At 35.4% G+C, this 21476-nt stretch overlaps 1 protein-coding gene across 1 annotated transcript in view; it reads left to right on the top strand.

Moving 5' to 3' along the window:
* RPH3A (rabphilin 3A) overlaps positions 1-21476 on the top strand; it is a 123790-nt gene that overhangs the window by 68447 nt on the left and 33867 nt on the right. The window contains exons 4-8 of the mRNA XM_072415928.1: positions 6831-6960; positions 7684-7767; positions 8208-8373; positions 9306-9347; positions 14992-15162. Coding sequence (XP_072272029.1) covers positions 6831-6960; positions 7684-7767; positions 8208-8373; positions 9306-9347; positions 14992-15162 — 593 coding nt within the window. The remainder of the gene's footprint in view (positions 1-6830; positions 6961-7683; positions 7768-8207; positions 8374-9305; positions 9348-14991; positions 15163-21476) is intronic.

The following is a 21476-nucleotide window of genomic DNA, read 5'->3' on the forward strand; positions in this document are numbered from 1 at the left end:
CTATTCTATATTGCTGTGTAAGTAGAGGTGATCTAGAAGTACTCATATTTAAACATTTTTTCTTCACCTAACTACTCACCCAATTCTGTTTTTTAGAAAATGTGCTTTTGAAATCATTAATACAATTTTAAATAACTGTGTCATATAGAGGACTCTAAGGGGCTGGTAATTAAAACTATGGATTTGACCTATTTATTTTGTAAATGGTCCTGTCTACCACAGCATGACATTGTTCAAGTCTTCATGCATTTTCTGTTAAGGATGTCAGGTGCTGCCATAGAAATACTTAGGCAGCCTGGAGTCTTTCAAATTTGGTTGGAAGCCAACACGCTGCTTCGTGCCAAGCTAGATAAGTCTCATCTTTTTGATCATTAATGCTTCTTTGAAGACTACCACAGTCAGAGGCAGCAAAAACAAAGCCTTCATTGCTAAGCAAAAGCTTACTTTTAATTTATCTTTTTTAATCAAAGGCTTCTCTCTGTTAGCTTGGAAATGGATCAAGAATGATAGTTTAGTGGGTCAACACATAAAAGCCAAGTTTACCAGAGCCTGGTAATTAACAACTGGGTGACCTAAGTAGGGTCCAAAGGCCAACTTGACTTGGAGGGCATTAGGTATACTAGTGTAGATTACAAATGCTTGGTAGATAATGTCATTTTGTTCACTTATCGACTTTTTACCTACCAACTTTTGGAAATAAGGAAGGGGTACACATAGCTCAAAGAATCAGGCGCATGACCTTTTTTGAAAACCATAAAACATTAATACACTAAAAAAACAGACTTTTCTTGTTAAAAGAAACTAATGGGTTATGTAAGAGGCTAAGTGATTTGATTGCAAAATAACATGCTTTAATGGGTATATAATACATTTAAAATGTATGAAATTTTCTCTTATTTTGTGGACAAGGAAGACAAGGTTTCACCATTAATAAAAAAAGATTAGTGGATTTGCATACAAAAACATACTTTTTTTACATCCCCATGGTTCTCAGCTTGGCACACAACACATACCTAAACTGTAGCTCAGAGCACCAGAGATAATAAAGACTGTGCAGGTTCCTAGCAGGCATGGTAGCAAATCGGATGATTTCATCACAAGGGGAAAACAGTATGACATGGTGTTTTCTGTGATGTGGTGGTAGAGATTTACCTTCTGATATGATAATCATCTCTTTAAAGAAAGCTCCGCTTTTAGTCTCTTTTTTTATTAAGTTAAAAAAGGAAAGTAGAATAAGCATATTTGATAAAATTGTATGCATGTATGTATATTGCAATTATCATAAATTTCACAAAAGGTAAATAGTCATATTTATGTTTGTCACAAAAGTATGGAGGGCCACTTGTTTTTAAATTATAAAATGAAACTATCTGTAAACATTTACAGACATAAAGCCCTGTTAATAGTTGGACTTGTTATTCTGAACAAAGGTTTTATTATCATTCATGATTTGTAGTAAGTAGTGAGTTCAATGCTTCTATAGGCAATGTTATCTGGGTGCCAATAAAATTATTAATGGAAGATTTTTTGTAATAATAACACTTTTGTACAGGATTTTTTAACAATTAAATGTTATCTTAATTGGTCTAAAAACTTCCTATGTGATTTTTGATTGTTTTCCTATATGGTATATAGTACTGTATGGAAAAGGAAATTGTATTCATGTACATGATCATGTACATAACCAAGCATTTATAGGAACATGGATCAGATGATAATAGTTATGTCTTTGGGTACCAGCGGAACATGCTTTTCTCTAGCTAATAGATTTTCTCTAGCTTAGAGAATAGTATTGTTTGGATTTTCCCAGCCAGCATTACTATTGTCTCCCCTAATAAGGACATCAACAAAATCACTGCAATGAAAAATCTGATTGTTTATACTGTTGCTGGTCCAAAATCAGGCTTTAGTATTAGCATCCCACCCTCATGATCAAACTCTTTTGTATATTTTACACATAATTCGCTGCTTTATAAATATTGGCTTTAGGGACTTGTAATGTTATGCATATGAATTATTATTGCCAGCTCAGCATTGTGTCCTATAAACTTGCTGAATGACAAAGTTTCTAACTACAATTTTTTGGAAGCATTTTGGATTATCACCAGAGTCTCTGCATGTTATTAAATTTATTTGCATCAAATATCTTTAAATTGATACACCGTATGTATGATACACTGCAATAAAATGATAAAAAGACATTTTTTCCAAGGGCATTAGACTCACTGTGAACTGGTGAAAGACATTTGTCCATCCTCATAAAAATTGTGGTGTTTTATAAATTAAAAACTGACCAGATATTACTTTTAATTCCCTAAGATTAACTACAAAAGTAATTGAATCTGATTGGTTGTAGTTCTTAGTTTTTCGTGACTTAGTTTTATTGGAACATCTTTGTAATGGATTGTCAGTATTTTGCAGAGTATACTGTTATAGTGTATGTTAACGTTGAATGAAAACTAATATTCTGGTTCATTAAATATACTGTTGATTTTTGTTATTTCTGTTTATTAAGAAAAAACCATACCAGTAAATTCTAGCGGAAAATTCAGTGATCTCCTGTGTCTTGTGTACTCTTCAGTGTTATATCAAGCAGTGGCCCTACCTACTCTGATAACTGTTTGTGGCTCTTACTTGGCAACGCACTCTGGTCCACACATAAGAGAACCCTTTTGGCTGGGGGGGGGGGGCTTGGGCCATTGTGCCACTGCACATGTTGCACAGACCTATGTCCACCCATGAATGACTTTTTTCTTCCTAAGACAACTATATCATTGTCTTTATAATTTGCTAAAACAAAATGACACAATAAATACTTCCTAAATATGAGATTCAATAAATAAATTATTTAAAAGAACATGAAATGCATTATCTGTGTAGCCCAACTCATATCTTCATACTGAATCATCATTGCATAATGTAAAGTTTTAATTGTGTCAGTATGCTAAATAAAAAACTGAGCTTGCTATATTCCAGAGATGTGTGTATTAGACCCTATTCATTAAAAAAGTAAAGCCTCTTAAATTTTGACCCTCTACACCCTCTCTTCCTTTATGCAGCGAGCTGGGTAGTCTGTCTTTTGTTAGGCATCTCTGCAATCACTGATAAGCAATAATGTTCTGGGTTAGGACTAGTACCAATATTTTTCCATGGGGCTCCCCATCCAGAGGGTTTTGAACTGATGCAGTACTGCTCTTAAGTGGGTTTATTTCTTTATTTTATTGACTAGTCTACCATAGCACCAGTTAAGTTCTTTCTTTCTTTCTCATTCCCATGGGCCAGTTTTTGTCTGAAGGATATGAAATATGCTTAGCCATATCATAGCTCATTGGATAGAAATGCAGCTATAAAGAAATAACAATGCTACTACCACTTTTATTTTAGTTTGGAGTACAATAAAAAGAAACATCAATATCTTCTACTGAACAGGCTGAATACCAATTTCACAGGGGCTGATATTAGCTGTTAATGTGATAGTATTGCCATCCACTGTGTAGTGATCTGTTACATCTGTAATTAGTTCAATAAATTATTCAGTGTTTTAAAAGGAGTTAAATACCAGGGAACAGATTATCAGGGACTAAGTGGTGTAGTTAGCAATTGAAAAAAATCTCTATATAAACAGTTTCCAGAAAATGTGGAAGACTTGCTTTTTTCATCCAGATGGATCCAACTTTTTCTTGTGAAAGAAAACATTCAATAGTTCATTGTTTACCATACCACTGTTAACATAAAAGTGCCACAAATCCTTTTTCCAAGAATCACACATCACAAGAACAACATTTTTTGCAGTATATAAAAATATATATATATATTATTTTCAGTAATTGGTTACTTTGGCATTGATGCAGTGAAACTTTCAGTCTTGTGCTACAATGTGTCCTTTATTGAATCATCGGCCTTGAGATGTAGCATCTTTTAATGCTTGTACATATCTATGGTGATGTTCTGGACTGGCATATTGATGTATGTTTTGTGCTTATTAGCTGTTTGTACAGGGAGCCAATTTGTACAATAACTAAAAATGTATCACACACTGGCCTTGACACGATATGTGATAGAAAGCAATATAGGAAGGTTATTTTTAATCCCATGCTTGTTTCCCACTGCTTTTATAGATATAGGTCACCACGCAAGTAGAGCGTATAAAGCATCCATGAATCTGGGATTCCTAATTTCATCTCCTGAGGCCTGCCTTTTGAGTGACTAAATTATCTACTCATGGTTGTTCTATTTTTAGTGATGGTGGCACATGTTTTCAGCTTCAGCAGCAAGACCAAGGCCAAAAAAAAGACAGAATAGTCCACATTTTCCTTGTTGTTCAAAGTGTAAATTTACACATTTCAAAAAGGCATTAGTATTTTTTTGCCTTTATGTCAGAGCTAAATTTTGACTCAGACACCTAATTATTTAAGTGGCTACATCAGGAAAATGTCTTGTTTTTCATCTGGATAATTTTTTTTCTCTCGGTGGCACATAAATTGTACCTTAACTATTCATGTATGTTTTTTTAAAAAGAATTGCATGAAAACTATTTTTCTTATGGGCCATGATTTAGACATGTTGACTCTAAAGCATCCCTGCCATGTTTTTAAAAAATGCAGCTAAAAATTCCCTGCAAATAGACAGCGGGCCTGATTTTTAAAGCTCTCCAAAATCCGAGATGGTAGACTATTGTGGGACAACCTATGTGATCCAACAAACCTGCATCGAATTGCCTCAAACTAATTCAGGACCAGATTCATTCTAGGTTAGCCGGATGACCCAGGTTCTCCTATGATAATCCATCTTCTCCAGTTTGGGAGAGCCTTAATAAATCGAGCCCAATATATCCATCCTTTGGCAGCCGCCACTAGTTTCTCTAGCATTTAACCTTTTTGTGAATGTCAGATGCCTGTCTCCTGAATTATGTGCTGTGGTTACTTCCACAAACACTCAGCATCACTACAGGCCACCACACTAAAATAAAGGTTGGAGAGGGTAACCATAGCACATGGCAGGGGAATCTAAAATTACCAAATTACCAAGTTATATGTTGAAGATTGATGAAGGCTGCAATGTTAGAACAGATAGTAAACACAGCAATGTTTTGGGGAACTTTCAACCTAAAAAACATCATTAGAACTTTTGAAAGCTTAGAAGCTCTTTATTCATATTTGTAGAGTTTTCCAAAAACATTTACCCACATATGGCCATCTTGGCCCAATGTGTGTTACAATAATACATAACTATGCTATCAAGAGGAATGAGGTTCATATTCCACTCATAGTGGATTCACTGGGAAGGGGTTGAGGGTCCCACAAATTTTTTCAAATTTGTTAAACATGCCTAAATTTTATATAAGCCATCTTATCCTGCCTGAACATTTAACTGTGGTAAGGAATGGCCATTTGAATGATGTTGACTTGTCACATCTTCCTTACTATAAAAGGTTGTGTTTCCAGCAGACATTTGTCAGTATAGCTTTACTGTTCTGTATTATTATTGAATTCAGTGTGGTGCGTTACACATTTTTCTGTACTCTGTAGATGGTATATCCACAGATTGGACATATTGATGGATTTATGTGATGGGAAAAGGGTTTGGCGAATGTGGAGTTTTGATGATCATAACTGATGTACATTTACAATGGATTTACATTTCCTTCTGGGGCATATCTAAACTTTATAATAATAATAATTTAAAATGATTGTAATATTGATATTTGTTTGTTTTGTTTTTCTTTTTTTTACTCAATAGAGAACTTTATCCAAAATATGTACTGCCTTTATTTACTTACGCTATTTGTGGAAATGGGTTAGGGGTACTAATGTTTCACTGTACTCATTATTTTGGGAGGGGTGGATATCCTGTTGTTGTTCTTTTAATGAGGGCTTCCCTATTCCACTATAAGTCCCTGCAACAAACTCCTACATCCTTTTTGAGGGACAAAATTTGGAATTGTCAAGAACAATTAGATCCTCTCTGCTGCTAAGAGGCTTGTGAACTTCTCTGTTCTGGGAGGGAGTAGGGTATGTGCTTACTACAACATGTTTTTCTGGCTAACTAGTCTACATGTCATCCTGAAGAGTTATTTAAAACTGTTTTTCAATTTGATATCCCAATTTAATATTAAATTATTATTTAATTATTCTTTGTCCAACGCAGCAACAAAGCCCCGTGTTTAGTGTGCAACGACACTCACAGCTTTCAAGCGGTCGAATCTCAAGGGGGATTTCGATGCCAAGCACGCGCACACATACAGAGACTTATATTGACTTCTACCGTCAGCTGCCACATGCTCAGTTTCCAATGTTGTTAGCCTGTGCCTAGCGTGTGATCGCAATGTTTGGCAGCACTTATTCGTGTGAGCAGCTGTTCTCCAAGATGAAGTTTTGTAAGAACAAGCTGCTCTCTCAGCTCACTGACAATCACCTTAATGACATTCTGTTGCTGAACTCCTCATCATTAGAACTGGATATTGTATCTGTCTCCAAGAACATGCATCATGTTTCCCATTGATCGTACTATATTTTTAAATAAAAAACCTTTCCTTGGACACCTTGTTTTTTCTGGCCTAGCGTGCCTTCTTGACCTCCTGAAATGGCCTAGTAGTCCAAAAAGTTTGCCGACTCCTGCCCTAACCTAATTTACTACAATTTAATTGTAAAGGTTTATCTCCTATAGATCTCAGCCTTAACCTTCAGTCAGAGAACTTCAAAAAGGTTTCTCAAACTGAACCCTTCACAAATGAAATCTGAGCAGTGGATGTTTTATCCATTGTAATTGTAGATCAGATTCTTCTGCTTGATTATACTGAATCGGCCTTTTTCTTTTTCTTTTCCAAATAGGCGCTTGGTGGACCGGTTAGAAGATATGAGAAAGACAGTATCTGGGGATGGTGTAAATCGGTGCATTCTTTGTGGGGAGACACTAGGATTGCCAGGATCAAAGTGTGTTGTTTGTGAAGACTGCAAGAAGGTTAATATTATGTTTCCTAAGTACATAATCCTGCTATTGTCCAGATATGATTATCCTAGATATTGTTTTTAGTACAGTGAAATGTAAATAGTTTTTTAAACATAAAGCTTTTGGTCAATAATTTAAATGAACTTTAGGACAAACCTTTACACTGTTACACTGTTTTTTTTTACAAATTCTAACTGTATTGTACTTGTTTGATTTACATGTGTGATTATCATACAGAGCACATCTGCTAACAAAATAAAGATTTATTATTTATTGCAATGTACTGGTCCTTTTAGTAAAAAATATCAAAAATGAAAACTGGTGCAGCATCCATATTAAAGACTGGCAATCCGCAACATATTACAATTTTGTGTTTGAGTTTAATGTGTCAATGCAAATGTTGATTGTTCAACGAATTGAATATCAATGTCTGCTTAACACATTTCATTATGGTAGGATTATAGAGACTTATCTGTGTGGTAAGTTTTATTGGATTTTGTTTTTGACACCGAAAAAGCTTCTTGCATGAGCAGCCAAAGTCTTGAATGTCACTGAACAAATCAGTTGAATGTGACTGACAAGTATAGTGACAGGTATACTAGGACCAGGATATATGAGAGCCTTCACATACTTTTAAGTGTAAATTATTTGTTTACAGCTTTAATGTTTTTATTTATTTATGTTATAGTATGATGAAGTTACCCATAATCTTTATCATACCCTTTATGTTCACAGAATGTTTGCACAAAATGTGGAGTACAGACCAACAGTAGGCCTCATTCCATTTGGCTCTGCAAAATATGCAGTGAGCAACGTGAGGTAGGTGGTATATGGGATGTACCGGTAGTTGAACTGCAAAGAAAATGAAACTAATGAAACTAAAAAGGCACATGCTCCTCAGCTGTTCCTATTCTGGTCAGCACTTACATATCAAAAAGCACTTTGGTGGCCAGAAGTTCTCCTTTTTAGAGAAACTGAAATCCAGGCATATAAACACTTGATAATGCAGCCTTTATTCTGTTATAAACCATTAATACAGAGCTTTTTTTATCCCCTATACAACACACATTGACTAAGGTGGGAGGAGTGGCAGGGCTGTGACCCAATGGAGTGTATTGCATGTAAATATACTAACAAGCAGCTTGCCCATGGGAGGATAGTTTAATATATAACATATATTTGGAAATTTGCAATAAAAACGATCATATTAAACATCAGTAGCCTATCAAGAAAACAAAACATTACTATTCTGCTTGCAGGTATGGAAAAGATCTGGGGCCTGGTTCTTCAAGGGCTTTCCGAAACAGGTACTTCCACCACCAATACCAGTGACCAAACCTAAAACTCAGAACAATGCAGGTGACTCCACAACAACAGAGGCAACTGCTCAAGAACAGAAACGCCACCCTCGTGTCCAAAGCCGAGGTGAGAAACCACTGTGGATGTTCTTATTTATTGCCTTGCAAAACAATAATTCATATTAATAGATATTAAAAATAAAGCAAGAAAGCCCCTTTCTTTCGTCTTAAAGGCACAGGTACTGTTAGTAAAGTTATTCTTTGTACTAAATATATATAACTAGGTTGAGGTTCATTAGTCCTGGAGACATACATAAGAACAACATAGGAACAATACATCAATTACAATGTCCCTACACCAATGCTAAACCCAGTAATTGCAAAAAGGTGGCACCCCAGGTAAAGATCAGAAGTGGTGTAGCATGGCTATGAGGAACAGAAACTCCACTAAATTGCAGACAACTACCACTTCTTGAGGAGTTGGCCACTAGAGGAAATAACAGACAATGAATAGTCCCTAGCAAGCAGATTGTTGTGGGTGTTGGGTTGTTACAGATGTCATTGGCCAGAATCACAAACTGGTCTGCAGGTAACAGTAAAATACAAAATGTTTTCCAACTTACTTACCAGCTAACCAGCACCAAAAACCCTAAATTCTTCACTGTTTAAAAAATGCTAAATATATTTGCAAATATATGTGGAGGCCACAGTTCCTTGCCAGAGCTTCTCTTTGAGGTGGAGTCCGTAAACCTAGCTTCTAACTTGAGACATATATGGCAATTTACATTCAAATTGGTTGCCAATTTGGTTTTAGGTACACAGACATTTCCTGATCTGACTGTAAACACATTGGGATGAGAAAATTTTTCTCTGATGTCTGGAAGCATTGTAAATGGTTATATAATATTTTTGTTTATAGAAAGGAGCTCTGTTTTGTTGAACATAAACAATATTAACTTCCAATTTTGTAAAAGCTCCAGATAATACTTTACATTAAATTTCATTAGGTGACATTTCAAAGCAGTTACTTTAACATGACTATTAACTGATGTTTTCAAGGTCAAGGGGAGAATACTACTCAGCCAGACCAACAATCATATGGTAAGTGAATAACTGTGGAAATGCATCAATGCATGCGCATAAAATGTATTATTGTGATTTGGTTTTTATGTGACAGATTAGTAATTATCAACATAATTAATTCTGACTCAAAGGCGTAACTGTAACTGTGGATTGTGATTATTGCTATGGAAACCAGGGCTAATTTAATTTTTCAATGGACCTGCAAGACTTTCGGAAACATTTCATGCACATCCCTTTACAGAGAAATTGTTTAATTCCTGAAACCCATTTCTGCTCTGGTGTTCTGTATGCAGTTTTAAAGTGACAGTTCTCATACATAGTAGAAAACGCACATCTGATTCCCATGTGCATAATTTGTGAATGATGAGAGACAATTGAACAAATCAGTTTTTGGATTTGGATACCAATCAGAGCCTCTATTCACATACAGTCATTACCATATAGCAATTTGCAAATCAAAAGAGGATTTTTAGAATTTAGAAGCAGGAATCGGGAATGCTTGAGTTGGACATCTGTTCTGTCGTCAGTGCGACTATCTAGCTGTAGAAGGGATACAATTTCTGTAGTGATAGTGCCATAGCTCTGACACTCCTATAATTATATTTCTACCTTTTGTTATTCATTTATTTGCATTACAATGCTTGTTTACATATGCTGCATACAGAGTAGTAACATTCAGGACTACAGTCTAGAGAACACATTGAAAATTCAGTATATAATTCAGGAAAGTAAAAAAGGAAGTAGATAGCTGAATTAATTTATTAGTCTTCTTTCTCATCTTCTGAATGGCGTTAAGTCGAAACTTGAAAAATTTTGGGTCATTGTGTTTATTGGAATGCATAGTCTTTTAAGTTATATTTAGGTGTACTTGTATAGGAGGTTGCATGTAAATGATTTTGTTAGTGTTTTCCAAACTGTTAGAAAGTTTTTGGATTCCTGACAGGTTGATGATGAATCAGATGTTGTTAAATACTGAAAATACAGAACAATGCACTTTCTAGGTGGCTGATATCCTAACAGTTTAGCGGATGGGCATTGAGTCATTATAGTAATCTACCCTTTACTCCATTGGTTAAACTACAAACTTTGTATAATAAAACAAGAATAGGTAATGCATCAAAAATTGCTGCAAAGTCTTACCAATGTCAAACTGAAAGAGGTTTTCTCAAGAAATCATGTTGTTTAGTGTAAATTATAGGTAAGTAATTATAACAAAGAACACTAATCGATAATCACTCATTTAAAAATTTCTGCTTGGAAGTTGATACATATATATTTTTGAAACCTAGGCTAAGATCCTGACTACTAGGAGCATGATGGATGTTTCTTGTTTTAGCAAGTGCAGAATGTCTGCTGTTTTTAACCGGCTGATCTGAATTTAAATCAGTTTGCATCTCTTTAAGAGAGTGCATCTCAGAGAGGACCTTTATAGCCCAACTATGACACATCCAAACACAGATTGTTTTGCCTATTTATAAATGCTTTTACTATATATTCATCTGACGTTTACCAAAATTTCATTTTGCAATATTTCATTGGATTTGGTTTGATGAGGAACATTTGGAAAACCGTAGACATTTGAAAACCGTGCTTTGATGCTGTCAGTTGTAGGTTTTCGTGTAATTACTGGGAATTGATATTAACACTCTGTACACATATTTTTAGAGTTTATAATAAATACTGTAAGCACATACTCTAATGTTATAATAATAATGTAATAAGTTATGTAGTAATTCTTTTTCTATGTAAACCTGTCTTTTAAATGTCAATTCATCTAAAACTGCCGTTTGAACATCCGTTCTCTTTATCTTTTCTTGATCTCGCAGACATACATTAAAAACTGGCAGTGTTTTAGCCTTCTTTAGCATTACATATATCTGTTGGAGATTTTCTTTCCACTTCTGTGTTAAGAAACTACTCATACGGGGACAGCAAGTGAAGGTAAATCTCTCTAACAGAGCCCTTAAAAGCAATGAAACCTCATCAGGGGTCCTAATCCTTTTTTATGTAGTTTTGTCTGGACATTCACCATAAAGAACAGCATATAAAATATTTAAGATTCACTGCACAGATAAAAAAAATATACTTGTGGATGCTTTACAGCATCTTCTAGCTCTTGAGATGACATTCAAGATTAAATATCAGTAAGATGATTCATAGGAACCGTTTCATCTAGCTTATCTAACTGTTCACATCATTTGATGTCTTTGTTATGTCCTTTCTTTTGCGTGACCCTTTATATGACTACCTGTAAAAAATATAGCATTATAAAATTTCCTAAACCTTATATAATTATCTTGATTAACCCTTGAGGTATTACAGAAGAATTTTGGTCAAACTTCAAAATCATATAGGTGAGATAGGCGACACATGCCAGTAAGACTATATTCTCTGTTTTGTTTCGATAAAGTTTTGTTGAATTTTCATAAAATAACATATGTAACATCAACATCTTACAGTATCTAGTCAACATGAATGTATAAACACAAAAACAAAACAGAAATGTAAAATATACCAATGAAAAAAGGATAATTTCGAAGAAAAAAAAAATTGTCAATGAAAAATAACAGTACATTAGATGCATGTAATGTCCATCCGAATAAATATAATAAACCCAAAACAATACAATCAGAGGACACTATGTATAACAAAACATTCACATGATGATATCATTAAACCAAAAACAGGGCAAACAAGGGGCAAACCACAAATAGAAAGCCATAGGGGTTTGTAGGGAAAGGAAAAATGGTTGTGGACAGAGAAGGGAAGGAAAAGGGGGGATAAGGTGAATGAAATAGGGGACATATAAACATCCTGATCCTGGAATAATGAGAAAAAAGTACCTAAATTTCATATTTCGCTGTATCAGTGCCAAGGGGGTGAATGTCATCTCATTACAGATAAGTCTGGAATTGGGGAAATTCCTTAAACCAGTCCCAAGCTGACATGTCAGTTTGAAGTTTTCATACTGATCTTCGTCTTCAGCTACTAACATTTCCATATGCTGAATAGTTTCCAGTTCCATAAAGGAATGAATGTTGGTTTGTTTCCAGAACCTGGGAATACCAGCTCTGGCTGCAGTTAGAAAATGACGGAGCACACTCCTTTTGGCAGATTTGATTGAGCCCGGGACCATAGATAATAACACCACTTTGGGGTTGTTAGGAATATCTGAACCTGTCAGTTTAATATAGATCTCTATGATTGTTTCCCAAAATCGAAAAATAGGTGGGCACTCCCACCATATATGTAACATATAGCCTCTGCATGTTAGGCAACACCAGCACATGTCAGGCAGAGAAGGAGAAAAACGGTGTATATCTGTAGGGCACCTTACCACCTGGAGAGGATCTTATAATTCTTTTCCTGCGCTTTACAGGGCAATGCCAATTTATGTGTCAAAATAAATGCCTGTTCCCAATCAGAATCAGAGATAAGCATATTCAGTTCTGATTCCCAATATCTAGTGTATAGTAGAAAGTTGGGATTAGTGTCTGACAAAAAAATAGTGTACAGTTGGGAGGTGGTATGCGACCGACGGTCAGGGGACCTCAGTATCGTCTCTTTGGCGGTCAGGCTTCTCTGAAAACTGTGAGTATCTCTGAATGCGGACAAGAAAGAGGAGAGCTGCCAGTATTGGAACCAAGGGGCCAATATGCCACAATCTCCAATTCTCAAAGAGGACAGTACTCCTTGTTTTTGTAAGTAACCCCAGAAACATTTTGTAAATCCTACCTATAAAATTTTTTGATTGCAGTGTTCTCACCTTTGCTGCAGCTGCCTAGGTGTTGGCACTGATAATAGCCCTATCAGTAAATAGCTAAATCTAAAGTGCTTAGGAAAACAACAGAGAAAAACATCTGACCCCTTTAAGTACTGTCTTGCAGGGGGTCTGTGAAATTGTGCTTCCTGGCTTCTTTTACCAATACCAGAAAAAAAGATATGCATGGCTTCTATTATGCCAGCTTGCATCTAATATGCTTTTTTATTACCCTGAGAAAAAAAACAGGATAATGGAGATTGGCAAGCTAAAGACTTTCCTTTTTTGTCAGTGGAGCCTTCAGTTTACAGGATATCATTATGGCAGAGCTGACATAGTTATCACTTGATCAAGAACTGTTTCGTTATCATCTGGGACATGTTAGGGACATTGGCATGTCACTGATGGCTGGGATTGCGAACCAGAATCTGTGCTGCTGGATTTTAAAGTGAAAGAATATAAATTAATATCTTCAACAAGGAGGTAACTAAATGAGCAAATTTTGCAGAGTGAGAAATAGAAGGCAGTGTGGCAGGTAATCCTGGATAGAGTACATGTTTTACTTTACAAAATACCTCTTATATTTAAATATGTTAGCCAATTTTTTATTCCAGGCCCATCCTAAATATATTAAAATTAAATTAGAACCCAATTTAGACTTTGAACTCCATAATCGTTATATATTTGATCACAAATGTCTTGTGCTTCCCTTAAGAAGACTAAATTCACCTTTTTAAGCTATTTTAGAGAGGGAACTTCCCAGGACTTTAAAGCCACTTTATGGATGTCTGTGTTCAGAGAACAATTGAGTGTTCAATTAATTTTCTGGGTCCGTGTCTTCCTCTATGTCCCAAAGCATTTAGATTTTATTAAATCAGACTAAGGTTGTGACATTTACAGTACTTTACACTACACAATATCAAATGTAATAGAATGTAATGTAATTGTTCAGCCAAAAGAAGACTGTAAAGCTGACCTGCAACAAGCTATTTAAAGATCTGCATCTTCTGTGTAGAGATAACTGAAGTCGCAGGTAGATAGATACTGTGCTCAAAACAAAGAGCTATAACAAAGAATTATCAAGACTTCTCTAAAAGTTTATTGCAGTGGTATATTATCTTTTCATAATTAAGTTTAGTTTTTTAACCAAGAGCCAAAATGCCTAAATCAGATATTGGCCTGCTGTCATCTCACAGCAGTACTCTGACTTGGACTGAAATAGTTTTGCCTAATGTACCTATACATAGTGTTAATATACAACCAATATAAAAGATCAGAATGAGCACAATTAATCATCATTGCTTCTTTGATACAGCTAGACCTGTATGATCCTTGCTAAATTCTTCACACAACTTGCTTTTTCATAATTAATTAAACCTCTATGACACTCTATATTATATTCCTTAAAAGGGTCACCATAAAAGTGGCCTATGGTTTATTAGGAAAAGAACACAGTGGTGTAATAATTCAGTGAGATATTTAATACCTGCTGTCAGATCACTTAAATGGTTGATGAGACTTTCTGCACTTGCACTGTTCTTTGCCTTGCCATAAAACTTGCTTATATTTTCTACTCTTTATATAGTTTATTGAAGTTTTGTCAAAGGTCAAGTGACCTCCTCTTTTGTGCTTATGAAGCAAGACAAGCTGTTAATGAAGCCTATCATATCAATTGTGTGTGTATGCCAGCAAGCTGTGTTTATATAATGCCTCAGAATTTCTCTCCAGAGAATCAGACATCTGTTCCATTGCTCCAGGAAAACTGTTGGAAATGGTATACAATTAAGGAAACTGTTATGGACTGGTTTTGGATTGAATCATACAATTTTGGCAAGATGTTGTTAAAAAATGTACTGCATCAGTGATGTTAAATTACATTTTAATAATAAATTTTACCCGCAGGCACTGAATCAGCTGCTGCTCCAACTACAAGAGGGAACTGCCCTCCACCTACCCGTAGGCAATCTGAGATGAGGATGGCTCCAAGTCGTGGGGATTATGCTGGAGCTGACCAAGAGGGAAGAGACTATTCTTACAACAATGCAGACAGCGAAGTGAACAGAAGCCCTGGAGGTTTGCCATATTTTTTCTGCTCTGAGATTACACATGATTACTCAATGCTTTTCAGGGGGAATAAAAGATGTTTGACTTGGCTATGTAAAAACATTTATAATGGCATCACCTTAGTATGTGTAGTTCATGACTGATAGGTTATGGCCTGTATGACTTTAAGTAATCCTCAGATCTCAATTTCTTTAATTTTTTCATGGGATACATGACTATTTTTTAGCCTGTTTTAATGAGACAGAAACTTATGTTGCTGTTATGCTTCTGCACAAGCAACTTACTACTTCCCACCAGTACTGGAAAGTTGTGACACAATAGAAAAATTATGTGAACATCTTTTAGCACTACTTGTAGCCACATGGCATCATTTATTTCAGGCCTGGATATGTAGATTAATGTCAGTTTGACGTCTGTTAAGCTCAGGTTTCAATATGTCAGTTTATGGGCAGTGTGACCAATTTATTGTTAATTTTCATATGTCTACATTCAACACTCTCATAACTGTTTTAAACCTTGCTTGAGCTTTTTATTAAATTGTTCAAGAAAACAAAACTAGCACATAGGCGTAATAATAAATTTGAGACCCATTCTTAGAGATAAACTCCCTAGTGTTTTGTTGAGTGTTTGCAAGCTTTTCTTTAGAAAAGATCATTACTATCATACCATGTGCTGTCTTCATCTAAAAATTAAATATTTTTCATAATTTAACATGTGTGTCTCCTTGTGATGGGATCCTTTAATTTACTTTGACCAACTGATTACTTTAACCCCTCTAGCGTTCTAATTCTGTCCGTATTTCCATGCAAAAAGTGTTACATTTTTTGCATGAAATTTTATTTTACATTGTAGGCTAAAATTCTTAGGCATAATTCACTGAAATATGTCCAATATTTAATAAATTTAGTAATAAATGTGAAAAAAATAAAAAAACACAAAAATCTGTTAAAAAAATAGTGAAACATGTAATATAACTGTACAGTAGCATATATAATAAAATTAAATACATTCTATCCAGATGTCTTTGTATTGGACTCAATACAGCTTTTTGTATTGAATCCAATACAAACCCCGGAGAACTTCTCTGCAGTTTGCGGCTGAAGATCAAGGATGTGTCCCCAGGACCTGTGGGGACCAGCAGGATGCTTGGGGATGCCAACAGAGCAAGGTAAGTGTTTTTTTTTTTAAAGTTTAAAATGACCCTGAGTGTGACTCGGGATTACCGCTTTTAGCATGTAAAAACCACCCTAAATCACACCTGGAATTACCGCTAGGGGGGTTAAAGACTAACGGGCCTTGTGCTGTTTCACCATACCGCTTTATGCATTGACATACCTAGATCCAGTGTTAGCAGATGATATACCCACATGCTAAATAGGTACTATCCACAGACAGTTTAACTCTTCCAAAGGCACATATGAATTGCTATTGTATTTTCCTTGTTTTAGCTTCAGTTCAGTTATGATGTCAGTATGTGGCTTCCATATTCCTTTCACCTCAAACTACACCTGTAATAAGGAAACATGCAGAGGGAGATATGTGCTCTGCATTCCTCTGCAACACCTAGGAACTGTTCTGGTTTGCTTCAGATGGAATATCAAGCTGTTTCTAGATGAAGGGATTGCTTTACTTCTAGAGTTCAGGAAAACTTGATTAACCTGCAGGAATTCATGTTTTCTGTGTTTCGTGCTGTTTTTAGGGCTTTATGAGAAAGCTTCAGATATCGTAAAATGATCATACAAATGCATGAATTACTGTTCCCAGGCATTTGTAAAGTAGTATGGTAATCTGTTACCGGTTAATTTACACCCTGAATAGCCTTATCAAGATAGTTAAAAAAAATGGGTGCCATCAGCAAGAAATCAGTTTCACCAAAGTTAAGGTGCGTACACACTTCCAATTTTTATCGTTCCAATCGAACGACGAACGATCGATTGGGCAAAAAATCGTTCGTAAAAAAGTAACCAACGACGCCGACGAACGAGGAAAGTCGCTGGAAACGAACGACCGGACCGACGGATCGGATTGGACGACGATCGTTGAACATCGTTCGTGTGTACGGTCGTTCGTTGATCGTCCATGGTCAGAGCATGCGTGATGAACGAACGTCCGTTCACTTTCCTGTCGTGCACATAGTTCCTCTATCGCCCAAACGATCGTATCTATTGTGTGTACAATATCTACGAACGATCGTGTCGTTAACTCTATGTGCAGGATCTGTGCTATACGATCGTTCATATATATCGTGCATGAACGTTCGTCGTTCGTTTTCCAACGATAATAATTGGAAGTGTGTATGTAGCTTTATTTACTGCAATGTTTACTTATCAAAGACACTTGAGTGAACAGTTGGTGAACTAATTGGAGTCTATTTACATGACGCATATTGTCCCTGGGTAGCTGGGTACATCATAACCTTGTCTGCTGCTTGTTTATGTCACTTATCTCTGATATAGTACTAGCTAAACTGCAAAGTCATCTCTCATAAATTACACAATTTGTTATATACAATGATGATAGATATATGCTATGTTCTTGCTTGAGATCATATTCATTCTATGCTGTGATTATTTGAATCTATTTTCTGTAGAAAGAATAATACGGATAGCTTACCATAATAAAATCAACATAGTGAATAATCTAGATACATCTCTGGAGCAAAGAACTCATTGAATTGCATTGAAATTAATCTATCTGGAACGGTAACAAAATTTAGATATATGATAGTTATTCCTTTTTACATACATTATCTTCTATCAGTAAATGGTACTTTTTAGTACATTAGTGCATTTTATGCTGCTGTCCATTTCAAAAAGTTGTTTGTACAGGTCAGGAGGAGTTTGTTGGTGTTGTATTTTTAGTAAAACAATGAACAGTTTTAAATATATTAAATATAACCAAACCTAATGCAGTCTGGCTTGGGTACCTATGCCACATATGCTTTTTTACTGAACAATCCTGGATATTTTGGGATGAACACACTAGGCCTCATTTATAAAAACTGTTAGAGCAGATTCACACCTACCTCTACATCATGCAATCCTGTCCAGCTCCCTGCGACTGCACATGTGACAGCTGGTGGCAGTGAGCAATATTAGTACCACTCACTGCCAAACCTATTCATTCTCTATGGGTCACAGAGAGACACTACATGTAGCAACTCATTGGGAGGAGGCAGCAGTGCCTGGCATTAGGAAGCAGTAAATGCACCACAGCCTCACCATCAGTGTAAACATAGCAATAGTGAATAAAAAAAAAAATAAAATACCTAAAATATGGTGGGAATGGTAGACATGTGGAATGGTAGTGCATGTTTGTTGTCTCTATATTGTGTAAATAAACTTTTATAGTTTAAAACAGGAACTTGACTCTGGAAGGTGTAACCCCCCCAAGGTTACCAATATTTTCGTGGTTTTGCATGGCCCATGTTCTGCACTATGTTTCTGTGTGGAAGCTGCCATCTTGCTAGGTGCATGCCCTTTCTTCTTTATGCCGGAACCTCCATAAAGAACAGTGGGCAGCTCAGTAGTGACATCCCCAAATATCACTCCAAATCTTTCATAGAGTTTCAGTCCTAGACAGCAGTGAAGAACTATGTAAAACAAGTAAAACTATTACCTCCCACTGCAAAATATGTTCTACAGTACTGTTTCTGTTGCTGAAACCCTCCCATTGTGAGCTGCAGTGTTTGGGAGGTGGTGTATGTGAAACACAAATGAAAGATCAGGCATAATCAGGGAAGATGTTTCATGAGGCTTGTGCATTATGTAATAATTTCGTTTGGTAATTAGTAGCCTTTAGTTGAATTTTTTTTTTCATTTGTACTGATAGAGCATTGTGACTATGAACCTAGGCACCTTCACATACTAGAAACATTTTTACACTGCTGCTTGGGCTCAATTGTCATTTCCAAATTTACCCTAAAACATAGAAACTCTTTAGTTTTTGACTTCATGCATATTCCACTTTAATAAGCTATTTCATCTTTACCTAGATGCATTGATAAATTTCGTTTTGCAAAAAAAAAAAAAAAAATTCATAGTAAAAAAGGCGTAGTCATAAATGTATATCGGCAAGTCTCGCTATAATACCTAATAATAAGCACTTTATACATAAATTCATTTATAGGGTAAAGCAGCCTGGTACCCTGACATTCCTTCAGGTGTTGCTGGGGTTTAAATATTCTGTGGGTGATTGATTTTCCTTTTGAGGGCTACCTGACACCAATGATCTCCAGTGGTCCGCAAAAGTATAATTCCGACTAGAAATATAGGGAGCATTGTATTTGCAGGGGTTTCTAGAGAACCAAAGATATATATTTCAATGATTCCTCTGGAGTACAGAAATTAAAAAATCTCATGTCAAAGGATTAGTCTACCTAAAGCTGATATTTTCAGTTAATTCTAGAGAGGTAAACAAGCTGACAATTTCATGCTACTCTTGTGGATTCTATTGTGAGATCTTTGTGAATGAGTTTCAGATTGTCATACCCGTTGCGGCCATTACACGGGCCTCTTTCAGTTCCTGCTGGACATTTATTTTATTTAATGGTCTCAGGTCTACAGGAACAAAATTGAAAATTGGGGCAATGAAATGTAATTTCTGGAATATCCTAGACATAAAAGTTACAGGGGCTGACTGTGCACTAAAATGACACATACATCTGTAAATGTATTGGCTTGTGTTTTACCTACAAACAAGTTTTATGTGTCACAGACATTAGAATGTGAGAGGAAATAAATATGTAATTGAGACATATTTAGGGATAAATATAGGAAAAATCTTTAAAGGTATTTTCATTGTAAAAAGTCACAGAAATGATTCCCACATTGCATTTATTTATAATTATGTGTTTTATCTTTAAAGGTTCATTTAGCATAGTTGACATAGAATTTATAACACAATCATTTTTGTGATATGTTTGATTACTTATCCTGTTATTGAACTCAGCCTGCATCGATTTATCCTTTTTTATATAAATGGCACATTCTCTGCCATGGCTTAGCCACATCTAACTGTGCACTGAATAGTAGTGTTTTCATGGAAGTGAAGGTGACAAAAATGTTGTAAAGTGCATTGACCCAAAGAATCAGATTAAAGTTATATGGGTGTATTCACTTTTTTTGAATTGGTATTGATTGCTATTGGTTAGTGGACCATGCACATTTTTTTTAAAGATTTCAAATCTACAAAGTGTAAAACAAAATCATGTTATCTATTAAGCAATGTACCCAGTGAATTCGGATCACTATATTTTGCACATGGCTATATAAATTATCTTTAGGGGGGCAGTGAATTCTCAGAATTACTGTCCTCTATATGAATCAAAGAAAAGCCTCTGTGTACTCAATGAAGAGTATTACTATGGAAACAGGCTTGTGCATGGGTATGTATTAAAGTGAGGACATGGAAGACAAAGACATTTTATGCATTATCATAAATGCACAAAGCCTATTCTTGCCATGCACAGTGAGCATCCATCACCTAACCCTGGGAGATATTTTAAATGGTTTTATAATTTCTTAGGACTCTATTTTTAAAACAGGGACTCATACATTCCCTTAAACATTTCCTCATGGGAATCTTCAAAGCCCATGTGTTTCAGTGGCAGGAAGAAATTCCAATGAGGGAATGTTGGAAGGAATGTCTGATTCCTTGTTTTATAAACAGAGACCTTAGAGTCATGTATTAAAGAATAATGAGCTTAGTGAATGTTGTGAAAATCACAAATTAGCAAAGAATTTGCAATTGTGTGCATGCAAAGAGGCTGAATTTTTTTCTGCACATGACTGGATGGCTGAAGTAAACAGAGCTTTATCTCATTCAATAAGCTAAATGAAATAGCCCTTGAAAAGGAATAATTCACATTGCAATGTGAACAGCCTTTATTCCTTTTTCAAATCACACAATTTTTATTAGTTTCTTCATTATTCGATTATCTACTTTCTAAGAAATGAACATATTCTATGTGCCTGTTGATGACCCAAACAAATGTATGTGGTGGATTCCAGTTTCTTTTATTAGAATTTTCTGTGGACTTATATAAAAATTAATATCAGCATTTTCTTACTGCACACTTTGAACAACATTTACATAAGGGCAGCGTAGATTAAGAATTACAAATGCAAATTTACCTTTGAGACTTCTTTTTAACTGAATATCAAAATACAATACAAATTTAAACTAGTCAAAATAATTTGTAGCTCACCTTTACCAAAAGATGTAATATGACATGGTTAATACTGACTTTTGAAAATATGCTATGCTCATTTACTAATTAATTAATGAACTAATTAATTACTCATACAGAAAAAAGAGCAGAA

The sequence above is a fragment of the Pyxicephalus adspersus genome, chromosome 6 (assembly GCF_032062135.1).
Source record: "Pyxicephalus adspersus chromosome 6, UCB_Pads_2.0, whole genome shotgun sequence".
In the NCBI taxonomy this organism is placed as follows: domain Eukaryota; kingdom Metazoa; phylum Chordata; class Amphibia; order Anura; family Pyxicephalidae; genus Pyxicephalus; species Pyxicephalus adspersus.